We start from the raw sequence: 18,892 nt of genomic DNA, 5'->3' as shown, positions 1-18,892 counted from the left end.
TTGGAAAATAATAATGATCTTTCGGGACTTCACCTAAGAAGTGCAAAAGCAGCATACAACATTTCTAGAAGGCAAAAGATGCCTTCCTCAAATGGGGGTGGTGTATGCTATGTTGTTCCCTGCTAAACTCAGGATTGTGACACCAGATGGCGCACAGTTCTTCAGAATTCCGCAAGAGGTGTGGGACTAGATCAAACAGTACACACAGGCCTGGCCGATCTGGGGCTACCCCAGGGCGAAATGAAGTAGATAGGGACTGAATCCCAGGAACAGAAGACCTCACACGGGTGCATCCTCAGGAAATGAGGATCATAGGGAACAGCAGAGAGCTTTGGAGGTGGTGGCGGCGATGAGTGCTGAAGGTTCGAGCCAGGCCAAAAAAGTCATAAAAAGGGCCCCCTGACTAAAAGGATATTGGAGTGGGACAGCGAGAAAATCAAACAAGAAACGGCAGCAACCCCACCTCCAACTATAGGTTCCACATATGGAATCCAAAAAAGCAATCCAATGTACCTGAAATAATAATGAACCTCTATAATTTTTATTGCAAAACGATTATTATACATCAAAACTGATAAATGAAAATACACCAAATATTTTTCGAGATTCTCATAATATATGTTTCAGTCCCCCTCTCAAATGTAAAAAATACGTCATTCATCCAAATCCAATCACACACCTTACCACACATCATATATCATACCAAACCATACCACATATCAATATCATGCTCTCCCAACTACAATAAATATACAGCTGAAATCCCCCAAACCAATATTATGCAAAAATCAAAATTAGCATCTATTATACAATATCAAAAATATCCTCTAAACATAAGAATGATATTAAAATTACATTACATATTGTTGTAATTAATTATCACATATATAACACATGTGAGCCAGGCCTCAACTGTGGGGGATGAGATTGATCCTCTTTCGGACTCCGAAGATGAACCCCACTTGCATACTGATTCTGACACTTAACTGCCTGTTGTGACGCCCAGCACTGCAGACGACCTGATATAAAATGGACAGGGTAATGTATTGAATTGCGGGGGAGGGGGTTTGTTTTTCCTCTTTCTTTCTTTCTTATCCTTTTTCTCCCCTTTTTTCACCTTCTATCCCCCTTGTTTCCATTGTTGGGGGTGGGTATCAGAGGGGATTAAGGGAACACTTATTTTGACACAGACAAATGGGCCCTGTGGGTCTTTGCTTGTGAATTGTATTATTTCTCAGGATGGGAAGGGTAGGGATGGGTCCTTCGTGCCTTCACGCCCCCCCCCGACTGTAGTAACCGTGGGTACTCCTTCACATGTTTGTGTGTTTTGAATGATCATTTGGATGAGAGGAGTTTGCCTGCTTGTCCTGAGGTATAGGAGTTGGTGTGTTTGCCGTTCTGTTGTTAAAGATTCAAAATGTGCTTTTATCCTGATTGTGCCTCCCACACTCTTTTGCAGATGGACATCTGTGCTAACAGCCATACACTGGACTCACATGAGAGTGCACCAAGCACCTTCACAATTAAGATGGAGCCCTCTTTAACATACAGAATTATGTCCTGGAAAATTAGGGGAATGCATACTATGACAAAGAGGTACAAATTAATCTCATACCTCAATAGAAAGGGAGTACAGATAGCACTCTTACAGGAGACCCACCTAACTGCAAAGGGGGCTGCAGCGCTACAGCGAAGATAGAGGGGACGGGCGTACTATCCCACTTATCCAGCCTTCGCCTGGGGTACATTGATATGGATAAAACCTGGCACTCCCTTTTAACACACTTAGATCATCATCGACCTGGGGGACAGATATGCCGATTAAATATTAGAGATGTGACGCTCATTGTCATCAACACCTAAAACATCGATCAAAAGGCATTTTTTACTGAATTATCATGCATACTTGCTACACACTTAGTGGGTACTGCTATCATGGGGGGACACTCTAATTGCATTGCAAATCCAGACCTAGATCGATCCCATCCCCTGCTGCATGACTCTCCCACTATTCAGCTCGCCCGCACATTTACTCCCTGGCAGACAGAATGGGGACAAGTCTATTCCTGGTGCTCCTGTCACACACAGGAAAGGGATTACTCTTTCTTTTCGGCACTTCATGAACTTCATGTGTGCCTAGATACGTTTCTCTGTTCCCCTGATGTGGAAAGCTCTGCGCAGGCGGTGGAGTACCTTTGTATATACAGACCGCATGCTTGGAGTGCGCATGAGTAGGTATGTATCAGAGAGCTATAGGGTAGGAAGAGGGACTAGACAGGGTTGCCCACTCTCACCTTTATTATTTGCCTTAGCAATGGAACTACTGGCTGCCCATGCTAGAAAGGTAGACGCCTATCAGGGTATTGACAGTGGATGCCGACACACAATATCACCTTATACACCTGATGACCTTTTGATGTTTCCATGTGATACTTTGTTGGCACTGACGGATACCCATGAGTTCCTAGCTCCGTTTGGGCAGCACTCGGGCTGAAAATGAATTGGCGCAAATCACATTTGTTTGCAACCATAGCAGACAGAGCCCAAAAGCCATTTACAGGATTACAATGGGAGTCATGGTTCCTCCCATAGCTGGGCGTCAACATATTTCATGAGTGAATGGATTTGCTGGACGGCAATACGGGTAAGGCAGTTAGGAACTTCAGGAGGAGCACTGAGTTCTGGGGAACACTCCGCCTGTCAGTAGCAGGTATGGTGGCACTGCTGAAAATCACAGTGCTCCCACAAGTCTTTTACTTTCATGTTGTATTGCCAATATGGATCCTCAGAACTATGTTCCAAGACATAGACTCCATTTCAGTGGCTTGCTTGTGGGAGACAGGCTGCCACTGTGTGGTGCTCAACACTTTGCAAAGCCCAGTGACTGAGGGAGGTCTAGCTGTACCAGACTTTGGGTCTTACTCTTTAGCAGTGCACTTACAGTGGCTAATACAGCGGATAGCGAACAGACTATCACCCAGACGTCTCACACAACCAGATGTACCGGACACCCGCACACTCCTTAAATCGCTTATCGTAATTGAGCACACAAATACAGGAGTTCCATGTACTGCAAAAAATGTTGAGCAAATGGCTTACAAAATACCAAGACGAAAAAAACCTATGCACCGAATATCCCTATCAAGTTCTTATATGTGCTGTCTCATGGTGACAGTTGACAGAGTGGGTGGAGGCAGGTGTGACCAGGTTGGGTGACCTCTACAAGAATGAAGCCCTCCTCTCCTTAAAGGAATTTAGAGCGGCATACACCCTACCCAGCCCATCTTTTGTTGCATAGGGCAGTGACAAAGGCGGTGAGTAAGCACTGGGGTTCAGGACTTACATAACCAAACCAGCACAGCATCGCCCAATACCTTGTCATCAGCCGGCATCTTAAAAGCTATTACTTGCTTATAAAGAACGATGCAGAGGCGAAATGTTGCTCCCTTTCATCACTCTTCGAGATGAGTGATCTACGGATTTAGGACATCCAACAGCCAACAAAAACTAGATAGAATTCCTAGATAGGGTAGCTATGGTGTCAAGAAACACACGCTTCAAACTGATACAATTTTACGTATTCCACAGGGCATATCTAACACTAGAACGTGTTAATCCATACATTAGCACTTCAACAGCTAACTGCCCACAATGTGGAGAGGAGGGTGCCGGCTTTATGCACATACTCTGGACTTGTTTGTTGCTTGCACCCTACTGGATGCACATAACCACTAATCTGGCTAGTATCACTGACAGTGAGGTTTTTTGCACCCTAGAGCACTGCCTCCTAAGCTGGTTCCCACACACACTTAGGCATACACCCACAAGCAGATTCCAAGACTTGGCATTCCTGCTGTAAAAACAGGAGATTACTCAGAACTGGAAGGGTCCAAGGAGTCCGAGGCTGGAGGTCTGGCAGAAAGAACTTGAAAAGTGGGCATGCTACAAAAGAGAGGTGCTCCTGAGAGAAGCAAGAGGTGGCAGAGTGTCTATGGAATTGGCTAGGACTTGGGGAACAATAATGGATAGTATGAAAAACCCAGACCCGACGCCACCGGGAACCTTGACTGCAGATTATTAATAACAGACAACCATACCAGAAATTGTAGGTGCCCCCTGCATAACACAAGAACTGACTCCTATACATGGACTGCTTCCTAAGCACAATTAGTTATTTTTACTGGGTCTCTACATGTATACAGCATGTATGTCTGCACCTAAAGGTATATTATCACATGACACTGTCATTAGACGGCATGAAGGGGTGGGCATGGTGGGTCTTTATAGGGGAATAATAGATATTTAGTAGGGGTGGCCAATTTACTGCGTACCTGCGTTACAGCATGCTTTGAACATGCCTGACAACCAGCTTGAATTGTGCTTTTGAAAAACAATAAATATGTTTTTTTTTTTTTAAACAGAGTGGAGCACTCACTGACCACTGCAGAACTTCCAGGTTGTGTGTGGGACTTCCAGCCACTTTAGGCAACCAAAGAACAAAGTACAAACAGGAAACCCAATGTGTAGCTCCATGCTTTGCAACAATTTCAGTGGTTACATTGGTTTCCAGATGATGCTACCAGTTCTCACTTGGACCTTTCCATCCCTTCATTTTTGTTTTGACCAACGTCCAAAGAGGTTTTTATGTTTATTACCTTCTGGCTTTCTTGTGTCAGTCTTTTCTTCTCCCTGCCTCTTTCTGTGCATAGTCCTTACATTTACCTGCTTGGAATTCTCTAGTTTCCCATAGATGCTAGAATGTTTCCTGATGTTCCTTACATTCATCAGAGTATTGTTTCACCCAGTAACCAGTGAAACATTGTGCAATATTTTAAGGAACTTCATATCACATGTTGAACAGCTTCATCAAAAAAGACTATTGTGTTGTGCTATACTGTGTGCTACTGTGAAAAACATCAAGACTCAGGCTACCTAAAGCCTCTCAAACGGAATAGCTAGATCGAAGATTGGCTACAGCCTAGAAAGTTAACACCCTGCATCATTTCAAGCCTGTGGGGCCTGTCCAGTTATACAGACTGAACTTGCTCTGGCTAACCAATATCATAAGTGGGAAAAAATAGTGGACTAGCTATCAATCAAAAATTATTTTAGCTTACTAATGTTTGTGATACATTAGCCCAGTTTGTAAATCTTTAACTTGAAGTTATCTAGGGGTGAGCTTAACTTGGCTATTCCTCACCTTATTCTCTTTCTATTTAACTCATTTCAAATGGATCATTAATGCTTTACTGGATTATTCTGTACAAAATCTTGGTTTTGCATGTTGTAAGTCCATATTTCATGTTTTAATCTCTTCACGTACTCTTGCCCTACTGTGCATAAAGGAATTATTTTAGATGTGCAATCATTGAATGATTTCTTTTATTTAACTGGTGAAGGAAGCCCACATAGGGGCTCATTCCGAGTCCGGTGGGCGGCGGGCGCAGCCCGCCGGGTGGAAACTGCCCAAAGACCGCACCGCGGTCAAATGACCGCGGGGGTCATTTTGACTTTCCCGCTGGGCCGGCGGGCGATCTCCAGAAGATCGCCCGCCGGCCCAGCGGGAAAGCCCCTGCAACGAGGCAGCCGGCTCCGAATGGAGCCGGCGGAGTTGCAGGGGTGCGACGGGTGCAGTAGCACCCGTCGCGATTTTCACTGTCTGCATAGCAGACAGTGAAAATCATGGTGGGGCCCTGTTAGGGGGCCCCTGCACTGCCCATGCCAGTGGCATGGGCAGTGCAGGGGCCCCCAGGGGCCCCACGACACCCGTTCCCGCCATCCTGTTCCTGGCGGGTTTTACCGCCAGGAACAGGCTGGCGGGAAGGGGGTCGGAATCCCCAGGATTCCCTGGGCCAGGGGAAAACCGGCAGGAAACTGCTGGTTCCCCTTTTCTGACCGCGGCTTTACCGCCACGGTCAGAATAGCCCTGGAAGCACCGCCAGCCTGTTGGCGGTGCTTCCGTTGCCCTCCACCCTGGCGGTTTCAAACCGCCAGGGTCGGAATGAGGGCCATAGTCAGTGACAGCTTTTTAAGAGTGTCCAGTTTCATAACCTGAGCTCTTACAATTAGGTGGGCTAAGGCCCTGGCTAATGCTAGTGGAAATGTATCTCCATCAACTAGTTTCAACTATGTTGTGAAGACTTAAAATGGAGAAACAAAAATCATGGATTTGGAAGCATTGACATACCGCGTTCCACGGATTTGGGAGCATTGACATATTGCGTAATGATATGAAAGGTGCAACTAGCTGCATTCCACGTGAAGATTCCTCCACAGACCAGAGGCTGGAAAGTCCTGTGGGTATGTGTATTGTGTTTTGTTATTGTCGAGCACCTACTTTAAGGTCAATCCAGGTAAGAACCAATCATGTTCATTAACAGTATTAAACAACCAGTACATAAAACTGTCCATACAATGTGAATCCAGATGGCCTCATTCACATCTGACAGTCACTGCAAAATCACTTGAGTTCACCAATAAACACCACCAAAAGGCCCTTATTATGAATTGCCCGCAATCATCAACGGGCTCGGTAACATGATTTATTTAACTCGGACTCCAGCAGGCATGCATATTTTCTCCCAGAGCCTACAGCTGCTCAAAGCAACTGAAAACTTCAGGTGAAGTTCGGGAATATGATTTATCAGGTTATTTCACTTCCTAAGTGGATACCAAGGGTCCAACTCATAATGGGACAGTTTTTCAACCTCTAGAAATACGGTCCTGTCCTGTAGCAGCATCTTCAGAGCTGAAAGTATTAGACCCATTAACGGACCATTTGTATTGAGGTCCATATGTCATATCTGACCTGTGCTGGATGCTTTTGAAATGTTCTGTTCCATGTCTTTTCTAGTGAAACTGAACATGTTCAGTTATGTTCCTGTGTCATAGCGTCTGTCTAGTGATGAAAGGAATGGCAAAGAAATTATCAAAATGGTAGACTTGTTGTGGGTTATATTTAATGTGTTCTGTTCGGACGCACTGCAGTGATCTAAAAAAATAGCCTACAAAATGCCTTCTGTCACACAACACAACTTTCTGTCACAGGTCACATATTCTACTATATTTTACACCTTGTCACAGACCCTAACACTTGCCTTTGAACATATTTCCTACACTCTTTCCACAATATGCGCCTTCTGCTGTAGACCATAACCCTTGCCATATAACTGTGCATCCTGCTTTAGCAAGCTATGCACTCTAACCCTTTGCTCTAGACTACACGCCCTTCCAGAGACCACATCTCTAGACTAACATCACACCTCTTCCCATTACGCACATGGCCTAAATCATGTCTTGCTACAGACCAGTCCACTTACTATAGCTGACACCTTCGATCATACAGCACATTTCGTAGCCTGGGCCACATTCTATGCAGTTTATCACGTATCCTGCCTTAATCCTAACATTATGCAGAAAACATTTTATAATAATAATAAAACAAATTTGAAGAGCGAATAGCTGCTTCTATTGAAGCGTCCCAATGCCAAGATTCTGTATTATCTGAAAAAGGCTGCCTAATACTTGTGTGGAATACTTCTCCATCTGCAAACAAGGCAACTCTTTCAGGCCAGCCCCGATGGAAGCATGTCTAGGGATGTTTCACAGCTGGCATGGTGCTAAATTTCGAATTCTCTGTTATTGGTTTAATCTCATTTGAGAGAGACCTAAGTACAGAATGTTGCTATAATCTAGACTTCAAATTACGAGAGTTTGAACTGTGGTTTTCTGAGCCAGAAGGGGTAGAAGGGAATTTATTTGATCTTGAAATGTCAATCTTTGATCTAGCCAAACTCCTAGAGTTTGGACTTTAGGTTTTGGATGAAGAAAAACAACTCAAACATGCAGTCCACCATGTTAGAGACCAAATATTAGTTTGATGGACACGTAATATTTGGTCCCCCTCTTAGTGGTCTGCAGGTTTGGGCCCTTTAATAGCAGATATTTTATGCTGCTGCAAAGAACATATCACTTCCATACGACTTTTGTCATTTGTTAGATGTTGCTGCCACATATGTTCCACATTCCTGCCCTTGACTACACTTCGCATTATATTCTGTTCCCCGATAAGAACATACCTTCATATAAAGCCAATAAATATATACTATATAAAATAAGCATTCCAGTCTATACCTTTACCCACCAAATCTATCAATAGGTTTCTGTCATTAATGACTTATCTTGATGCACTACCAAAATCACAATAACTGCGGTTTCCCCAATTTGCTGCTTTCTGGGGAGGGTAGAGGGCCTCGCTGGGCTTCAAAGTCAACTAATCTAACAAAAAGAATAGACATAGACCACCCAAAATTACACTAATAGTATCTTTGATTCATGCCTCACCAACATTGCAAGAGAAACATGTCTCAGGCGATACAGCAGCAAACACTTCATAATTCTTCAGCAAAACCCATGCAATTCACTCACTCTGTTTTTATTTCTTCTGGTAGGGGAGGCTGAAAGGGAAGCAGTGGTGGTGCTGCTGTTTGCACAGGGGGGTCGGGAACTTTTTCTTTTGGAGACTTCTTCAAACCTTTCTTTGCAGATGACTTCTCTTTCTTGTCTTTGCTCTGTGTAATAAAATCAGGCCAGGTTTATAAGTTTCATTGAATTTCACCAGTTGTAGTAATATCAAGTATCTATAACTTGTGCCCTGAAGTAACTATAACTCACGCTCGAGCTATGCACTGATATCACAGCACTTTATGATTAGGAATCTCTGGTGGAACCATGTGTTAATTTCTCCACACATCAACATCATCAATATACAACTCGTCCCCCAATTTGTTCATAGCCTCTAATGTCTCCACTTGAGCAACAACTAATTCTATAATGTTTGATCTTTAACAAGTCATCACTCCCTGGCACTTTGTCACTCTTCAATGAAACCGAACTACCTACCATACTCTCATACATCCTGTCACTTAATTTCTCCTAATAAATAAGGTCACATCCAATTCAACCTCTCCATTCAAGTTCCTTAATAAATTATCAGCAAAACCACTAGTACTCTTCTGTATGTGTTTGACTTTCAATTTAAATTCTTGCAATCTTTTTACACACTTTGCAATGTACTGCGTTGCACCTAGAGACCATTTATGCAATACAATATACATCAGTAAGCTTTAAACAGTTATAGTATTATAAGCACTTCTGCTCAGGATTATCCTAAAATGGTCTGATGTCCATACACGTGCCAAGGCTTATCTGTTGAATACCTAGTAGCATGGATGAGTTTCCTTCAATAGGCAAATAGTATTGTGATTTACATTACCTTCTTGGATCTGGGTCAAGACAGTGTACAAAGCTGTCCCCTTGATCAGCCTTACAAATTGCTTTACCTTTAACATCAAACATGAGTAAAGTGGGTGCAGTATTTGTAGACTTCCTCAGCTCATTGAGTGATTGTTGCTACTTGTTGATCCTGCTCATTTTCACTCCTTTCTTTAGTTACACTAGTCACTGGTTTTGACCTCAACAATGTGGTGTGATTTTTGTATAGTACTCAATGATTCTTAAACATAACATCAGCTTTACCTTAATAGGTATTGATCACTTCTTCATGGGGGACATTCGATTTCCCCACTGTCCAGGTGACCTCCCCATCCTGCCATCACCTCTGAGACCTTCGGAAGAGATGGTGATACCACACTTCAGGTTATCATTTCACATCCACTAAACAAAGTCCTAAACCGCCTCTTCAAGGATCTAAACTTGTCTGTGAGGCCATTGAAAGGAAGTCTCTAAAAAAGTCAAAGACTAAACTTCGGTTTGTTAATTCAAAAGCTCAGAGTAGGCAATAACACCACCGTCATCTGAGGGTAGTCCTAGTCTAGGTGAGGCGAACTCGCCTTGAGCAGCCAGATAAAATCCAGTCTTCAGGGTTCAGGGCTAGCAAAACCCAAGCAGGTGTCGTCATTGTGAACTTCTCCTTCTTGAGGAATGACTTCAAGACTCTGAGGTACAAGATTGGTTTTAGGCCTAAATCTTCTTAAGGACTATGAATTAGCGGGAGTGGCATGCCAAATTTCTCCCTCTTTTGGTATGAACTGGATATCCCCTTTGTCAAACAATATCATTGGTTCCTGAAAACGTATAGCAGCATTATTGGCTGACTTCCAAGCAAAAACAGGAGGAAGGTTAGGGAGAGAATGCGTAAACTTTGCAAGTAGGGAAAAGCAACCCCAAAGAACGAGCCATAGCTCTGCTGTCCATAAAGTCAATCACACAATGAAGCTTCAAAGAGCATGTCATTAAGCAAGGCTTGGATGCTAGTGGAAAAAGGCACACATCCAACATTTGTCACCTAAGGACAACAATGGTTCCCGCAGCCCAGGCAACACAACACATGATAATCAGATCTGAAAATATATTTCACCACATCCAGTTCATCCTGTAAAGTCTGTATAAAGGAGCTTTAGACGTTCTTCAGGCAAAACGTTATCTGCCATGCCCCAAAGGCCAACAGCACTCAAAGATCAGCTAGTGAAAAGATGGTGTTGCCCAATGTGTCTACTTTCTTCGATCTGTTTGGTGGAGCAGTGGGTAAAGAATATGGATTGAATTTACTTGTAGTAGCCTAAACTATAAGGATTGTATGAGTAAGGTGATATATCAGGAAGCTGAATCATAGGATGCATGCCTGTGAAGTCTTCCAAAGGGAAATCTTACTAGTGGTGCTGAGGATAACTTAGATCACACTGCCATGTAATACTCAGTCAGGACCCCACTCAATGGTAGTAAGAGCTCTGAAGTCACAGGCCCAGGCTGGAAAATCTCAATTGGGCTAAATTTACTCTTCACTATAGAGAGCTTCAAACCTAGTACCCCCATATCTTTGAGTATCACCACTGCAAAAGAAGCTCTTTCTTCAGAAGGGCTCATATAAAGGTGAGTTCAATCGAGTCTCTGGTGAAGTACCCAAGCAACTGGCATTTTGAAGGTAAAGATAAATGCCAGCATAAATGTAATGAGGGGGGCAAGTGGTCCACCTCCTCACTGTTGTCTTCATTGTAGGGAACATGTTGAAGGCCTTGAGAGTGTCTCCATCCTCCAGAAATACTGCTTTGAGGTGAAGAAAAAGGACAGTCTTCCTCAAACTGAGGTGGGGTCTTGCTGATTTTATGTCTGCTCCTTAGCCGAAGCAGGTTACCAATCCAGAATCAGAATCCGGAATCAGCGCCTTTGGAACAGCACTGATAAAGGAGTAACTGGCAGAGCATGTAGCAAAGAGTAAAGGCACCCCACCCACTTCCCCAAGTGCTGGAAGTAGAGCAGGTTGAGCCAATATGGGTAAGTTAGTGTTGGGCCAGCAAATGGAAGCCTGACTGGTAGCCCAAATAGATCTGTGAGACTCAGAGGCTTGCATTAAGGATCCAGCAGCATCTTAAACAGCTGCAATATAGCCTTGTTGAAGGGTCTACATTGCTGCAGAGTTGATGATGTTCCAGGGAATTCAGAGCACATCAGGCTCTAGAAACAGAATTCAATCCGATTCAGACATTGATACTAGATTTGGGCCCTTCAAGCGCCAACTATGAAACTTGTCCCAGGAGCAGAAGCTACAAGGAGCCAAACAGCCTGATTTGGTCATTTTTTTCTTCTTGGTTCGTCCTTCAATTTTGTCTTGGACTTGTTTTTGGGTTGTCCTTCAACTTTGTCTTTGACTTACCTGAATATAGTAAACCGGAACAGCCCTGTTATGTGGAGCAGGACTAACTCTGTGCTTTATGCTTGGTGATGTACAGTTTCGTTTTTCACACATAGAAGGCCTTTGGGTGCAATACTGAGCATCTGTCATAGAACCAAAGGCATATGTTATGCATAACTGTGACTAACAATTGTTTGAGACCGTCACAGTACATTGAAACCCTTTCATTTTGAAAAATGACATCCCTGCACACTGTCAATTTTGGTGAGCAAGGATTGGGGGGAAAAACTGGAAAAAACTGTATAAGTGGAGCTCTGGGTCAGCTTAAAGGGAAATGGAAACAGAGGAACTGACCTCAGCACAGAGGGGTGCTGCTTATATGCAGCTCCTCGTCATATGCGATAGTGCAACAAAGGCCAGTAGCACCACCTGACTGTGTGCCGGACCTATTGCAAGAGTTTCAGGTGTTTCCAGAAGTGAGGAATCAGCTGTTACAAGCATTCAGTAGAACACCGTTTCAGACCTTATCTTGGTGTGATTAGTATGCCATCTTGGCATCATCTAATCCTGAGTACATTCCCAAGCAACGTATCCATTATCTACTGGAATACTAAAGATGCCATCTGAAATGGTATTCCGTAAAATGGAATGCACCCAGCATTGCTATGAACAAAGTGATGTGGCTTTACGCTGCCTGATCCATAGCGCTATGCCAAATTCTTATCAATCTGCCCTATGCATCAGCAAACACTTCAGGGGGCCCACCTTCTAACTAGTTATCCTTCCCACAACCTGCATCACTGGTTCCGCAAAAGCTGACCATAACACAGTTCCAATCTTAGCTTGATACTTCCATCTTAAATGTGTGCTCCCTCTTACAGCATTGTAAAATGTCTTAACAGTTTCTCTGTTTTTAAATTGTATTCTACCTATCTTGAGTGTCAAGATAGGAATGCACACAACCACATATGAATTGAGAAGTAGATTAAACAGCCTCACCACATCCACAAAATCTTCTCATTAACTTATTACAAAATATTATCATATGGCAATCATAAATCCACAAATGCTCTTGATTTCGATCCTGTTAGATATCACCCTGAAATATAAGTCTTAACCTGTGTTTCCTTCATTCTTCTCTTCAAGACTACTAACATTTACTTTGGTTTTAATTCTGCAGTTTTTTTCACTGACCAAGCATGCACAAGTTACAATGAGCAATAACAATGGCTTCCTTTAAAGTAGAATTACATGCTAATAAGGTATCTAACTTGTCCCGTATATATTAATCTGCATCACAAGTAAAAGTGAAATTAATTACCACATCCCTCAATGCGGCTACATATTTATCTACAGTTTCATTTTTGTTCTGTTGTCCAAAGAAAAACTGTAACCTCTCCAGATTCATGTTTTTTGCAGCAAACTATGGCCCTCATTCTGACCTTGGCGGGCGGCGGAGGCCGCCCGCCAAAGTCCCGCCGTCAGGTTACCGTTCCGCGGTCGAAAGACCGCGGCGGTAATTCTGACTTTCCCGCTGGGCTGGCGGGCGGTCGCCTTCAGACCGCCAGCCAGCCCAGCGGGAAAGAGGCTTCCACGATGAAGCCGGCTCGGAATCGAGCCGGCGGAGTGGAAGCTGTGCGACGGGTGCAGTTGCACCCGTCGCGTATTTCACTGTCTGCGCAGCAGACAGTGAAATACATGTAGGGGCCCTCTTACGGGGGCCCCTGCAATGCCCATGCCAGTGGCATGGGCACTGCAGGGGCCCCCAGGGGCCCCGCGACCCCCCCTACCGCCATCCGGATCTCGGCGGTCCGACCGCCGGGATCTGGATGGCGGTAGTGGGGGTCGGAATCCCCGCGGCGGTGCAGCAAGCTGCGCCGCCGCGGAGGATTCAATGGGGCCGCGGTACACTGGCGAGACCCCGCCAGTGGTGCCGGTCCGACCGCGGCTTTACCGCCGCGGTCGGAATCCCCATTGGAGCACCGCCGGCCTGTCGGCGGTGCTCCCGCGGTCCTCCGCCCTGGCGGTCAAAGACCGCCAGGGTCAGAATGAGGGCCTATATCTAAAGTTGTTCCATTTCTTTTGCATTTACTAGTTTCCCATCTTCACTATCACTAGGTAAGTGGTAGTGGAATCAGGTAATATTCCACATATCCTCAATCTTTCTGCACCCAATCTTTTTAAAAATGTGGCATATTTGTAACCCTCACCAAATCTAATGCATACATTGCTCTTAATGAAATTCGCTTTAGTAGTACAATCTTCACTCCTTCCTATCTAGTCAATCTACACTGACTTGTACGTTGCTGAATTTATGTCTCAAAGAAACATTTACGTCTTTAGGTCATGCAAGGTATGCACATTGTCTCATTTATCCCTAGTCTACGCCATAACCGTGCTAAGCACCACATGCAGTGTACTAAGGCCTCTACAAGGGTCTGACTACTTCAATGGTGGAGGGAAGCCCAAGACAGCCACCTCCATTTTGTGAGCCTCAGCATCTTCCCTGTGTCCTAATACAGCCCAGTGTTCAAGGATTGCAAAAAGACCTAGGTAAGGAGCCCCCAGAATTTTCTGGGTAAATAGTATTATTTGTTCAAAGGTGTTTATTTCAGCTACCTGTGTCTGTTTTACTGTGGACTCTCTGTGTTTCAGGCAGCCTGGCCTTTTTAAAGTGGTGTTTTCTTTTTTTATTCGTTTTTGACTGTGTAAAAAGGCTACATACATCTTGCAGAGTGTGTTTTTAGGAGACTGTTTTAATCTGTTTCTGTGATTTAAATTGTGTTTAGAAACTGTCTGCCCCCCCTGTTTTTTTACCTTTAAAAGAGCCACATTTCAGCATCCGCGACCAGCAGTATTCAAGTGTTTGTTTTTAAACAATCTCTCACTTACCTGGAAAGTAGACTCTGCTAGCTTGGAAGTGTGGATTCAGCCTGTCTGTATCCAAAGAGTTTCTGAATAGAGCAGCAGAAGCCTCCTCCCTGTCCACAGGGATTGGACTTCAGTTAACTTGCTCCTTATATAAGTTCCTATTGGTTGTTGCATATGTTGTTGTGACAGGTTGTTGGGAGCTGGTCTTTCCATTGGTTGCTGGCTCCAGGGCTGGGGTTATGATGATTGGTGGATAGGGCTGGGTTTCTGATTGGTTGCTGGTTCTAGGGCTGGGGCTGTGATTGGTGGTCAGGAATAGGGCTATGATTGGTGATTAGGGCTGGGTCTCCCATTAGTTGTTTGAATCAGGGCTAGAAATTGGATTGGTTAGGGTTAGGACCAGGTTCCTATTGGCCAGTAGGGCTACTTAAGCCTAGGACTCAGGGCGTCGAGGTTAAGGGCAGTTGCCTGCTTGGGCATGTTTGGGCCAGGTAGGGACTAGGGCCAGAAATGCTGGCCATTTCACTATGGACCAGGAATGGTTTCAGTCCCTACACATCCATCAACATGCAAACACATTATCTGCAAAGACATCCAACTCATGCATCACAAACTGACCGCATACAGATTGCAATGTCCCATCACCCAACACAATACCCTTCATACAACACATTTACACATATCCTCCATAACTACAACAGTCAAACACCTTCATTCTCACAGCAAACACTACTCAGTCCACTCCCACTAACACAACGTGCCATCACCCACACGACACAAAACTACAGTATACATTTCTCTCAGTTTCAGCCTTCCAGATACACACACTCTGCTCATACTAACCAACAACACTATCCGCTGTTTTCTCCACACAGACCACCTGTCATCATAACAATGCCAAAACCCAGCCTTCCAACACACCATCTACAAACACCCTTCCCCTCTCTTCACCAATTACACACAACCATACAATCCCCACATTTCACTCCACCACACATATTACCTCTTTCAGTCATAACAACTAACACTAACTCCCCCGACACACATCCATCACCTCTTACACATCTTGTACATTAATCTCCAAAACACATCAACACCCCATCTAACACTCTAATTCTACTCACCAGCACTAACTCACATACAAATCCCTCACCAGAAACAACTCTACCAATATCCCCTCTCACTATTCCACAAAAACAATACAGACCACACAAATCAGCACATCAAATCAACACAAACTTTCATTACACTTATCGTCATACCTACTCCCACCCTCAGGACTACACAAAGAATACAAATCCCATCCTATCTTCACCCCTACTTTCTCACTCTTCACAAACACCTACCACAAGCACCCCAACCCAGCAACTTTCAATCACTCGCCTGTCCTCCATTGCACAATTTAGAGCCTTACATCATGATCCACATGCTCCTCCACCACCCCTAACCCATACTCCATCCACACTAAACAAATGCAAACAAAATAAAAAACATGCCACTCTTAGCAACCTCGCATCCCCTTGTCTATTACATAATAAGACTACCCTACAAAAAACAGCACACTCTTCATGTCTCTCTCAACCACCAAGTCCACCACCCACACACACACACCCAACAAAATGCCTCCTTAACCTGCTGGAAGAGGAACACTATATTGAAAAGCAAGACTATTGTAAGCTTCAGCTATCACAACTAGCAACACTCCTGCTTCAAGCTCATATTATACTACTTACTCTTCTCCTAAACAAAACAACACTACCACTAACACACCTTTTCTAAACTGCCAGCTCATAAATGCTCAATCACTCTAAAAAACAAGCACCACATCTACGACCTGCTCACAGACATACAACCTGACTTACTATTCATAACGGAATCCTGGTTGGGAGATGACATGGCCCCAGTGTTGCACGAAGCCATTCCTCCGGGCTATCAAACCATCACACAAAACTGTAAAGGCAAGAGAGGAGGTGGACTAGCTATTCTATTCAAACAGGCAATGAACCTCAGTAAAACAGAAAACATCTCCATACAAGGTTGTGAAGCCCTCCTCACCAGATGCCACCCTACTCCAACTTCCTCCTGTAACTTTCTCTGCCTTTACAGACCTCCACCTAACAACCCCACATTCCCAGATGCTTTTCTAGATACAGGGGGTGATTCTTACTTTGGCGGGCGGCGGAGGCCGCCCGCCAAAGTAACCCCGTCAGAACACCGCACCGCGGTCGAAAGACCGCTGCGGTGATTCTGAGATTTCCTCTGGGCCGGCGGGCGCTCTCCAAAAGAGCGCCCGCCGGCCCAGAGGAAATGCCCCTGCAACGAGGACGCCGGCTCAGAATTGAGCCGGCGTAGTTGCAGGGGTGCGACGGGTGCAGTTTGCACCCGTCGCGTATTTCAGTGTCTGCATTGCAGACACTGAAATACACAGTGGGGCCCTCTTACGGGGGCCCCGCGGCACCCACTACCGCCATCCTGTTCCTGGCGGGAGACCCGCCAGGAACAGGATGGCGGTAGGGGGTGTCAGAATCCCCATGGCGGCGGAGCGCGCTCCGCCGCCATGGAGGATTCCCCCGAGCAGCGGGAAGTCGGCGGGAGACCGCCGACTTTCCGCTTCTGACCGCGGCTGAACCGCCGCGGTCAGAATGCTCGTGGGAGCACCACCAGCCTGTTGGCGGTGCTCCCGTGGTCGGTGGCCCTGGCGGCCACCGGCCGCCAGGGTCAGAATGACCCCCACAGTCTCAAACCTTATTACACTATACTCCAACCTATGCACTCTTGGAGATCTAAACATTTGGTTTGACAAACCCAATATGCCCCATCCAAAAGCTATCACCACTGGCCTAGTCGCATTGAACCTACATCAGATTGTACACAATCCCACACACATCGCTGGACACATCCTAGATGTCATTTTTGCTAAGCCGGAACTAGTTACCGTTCATAGCATCACGCCAATCACTTGGTCAGACCACCGTTTGATAACTTTCCGACATACAGCTCCACAAATCAACGACCATGGAGCAAACTCAATTTTGGTGACTTAGAAACACAACTAACAGCCAACACAGATCTAGATACAATTAATTCTGTGCCAAAATTTTATGAGTGGCTACAGGAAGCTTTTGATATCCTAATACCACTCAGAAAAACTAAACATGAGAAAAGAAAACCAACACCTTGGAGAAACACAGAACTTAAAAGATAAAGCAACAAATCAGAAAGTTGCAGCGGACCTGGCTCAAAACAAACAACAGTCAAGACAAACTGCAGCTACACAAACTTATAGAATATACAAATCATCAATCAAAAAATCTAAAAAAAGGTACTACTCAGACAGAATTCAAAATGCTCTATCTACAACCAAGGAATTTTATAAAATTCTCAATGAATTTCGAAAAACTACATGCACGGAAGGAGGTCATCCCACTACTCAAGATTTCACAAACAAATTGGCAACTCACTATACAACCAAGGCAGACACATTGGACTCCTATTTAAAACAGAAGAAAACCATCAGCACCAAACCCTTTCCTAAAATACTGTCTAAAAATAAACCAACCCAACCTCCACAGTCCTTCCAATAAATATCCCAAGGTGAATTTATGGATTTGGTCAAAGCAACCAGACCTTCCGGTTGCCCTTCTGACCCTTGCCCACGACAAATCTTCAAGAACATTCTTCTATCTACTTCTGCTGCCACACCTGTAAGAAGAATCATCAACAACTCTTTAACTACAGGAACTTTTCCATTAGACCTGAAAAAGGCATACATACGACCGTTATTAAAGAAAACAAACCCAGACCCGCAAGACCCCAACAACTACAGACCAATCACAAATGGACCTTTCCTGGGCAAATTTATAGAAAGAGCAGCATTCGCCCAGATGACACAATTCATTGAAGACAATTCTATACTTTCAGACTTCCAAACTGGATTCTGCCCAGGAAGAGGCACTGAATCGGCACTCATAGCAATCTGGGATGATCTTAAAAACACAGTCGACCGCAATGGAGTGGCTGCACTACTTCTCTTGGACCTCTCGGCTGCCTTTGATACAGTTGACCATGACACCCTATTTCAAAGACTCCACGAAGCCGGCATACAAGAGACTGCCCTCGACTGGATTACTTCCTATCTTCAAAAAAGATCTAATATCATCTACTCGCCCCCCCTTCTCGTCCAAAACCTACCTCACAAAAGCAGGGGTCCCCCAAGGATCAATCATCTCACTTTGGTTTTCAACATCTACATGATATCACTACCAGAACTGATCAATAATTTCCATCTCACATGCTACAACTATGCAGATGACACACAAATACTACTTACATTAGAATGCCCCAAAAACATTGAAAACTCAGAACTCTTCA

General features: G+C 44.6%; 1 protein-coding gene across 2 annotated transcripts in view; it reads right to left on the bottom strand.

Annotated features, from left to right (window-relative positions):
- Positions 1–18,892, bottom strand: part of CFAP74 (cilia and flagella associated protein 74) — a 978,701-nt gene that overhangs the window by 413,843 nt on the left and 545,966 nt on the right. For both annotated transcript variants that reach the window (XM_069241006.1, XM_069241005.1), the window contains exon 29: positions 8,428–8,570. In XM_069241006.1, the coding sequence (XP_069097107.1) occupies positions 8,428–8,570 (143 nt within the window). The remainder of the gene's footprint in view (positions 1–8,427; positions 8,571–18,892) is intronic.

Source organism: Pleurodeles waltl, chromosome 6 (genome assembly GCF_031143425.1).
Source record: "Pleurodeles waltl isolate 20211129_DDA chromosome 6, aPleWal1.hap1.20221129, whole genome shotgun sequence".
Lineage (NCBI taxonomy): Eukaryota > Metazoa > Chordata > Amphibia > Caudata > Salamandridae > Pleurodeles > Pleurodeles waltl.
The sequence above is the reverse complement of the archived record's forward strand: the minus strand, read 5'-3'. Positions and strand labels throughout refer to the sequence as shown.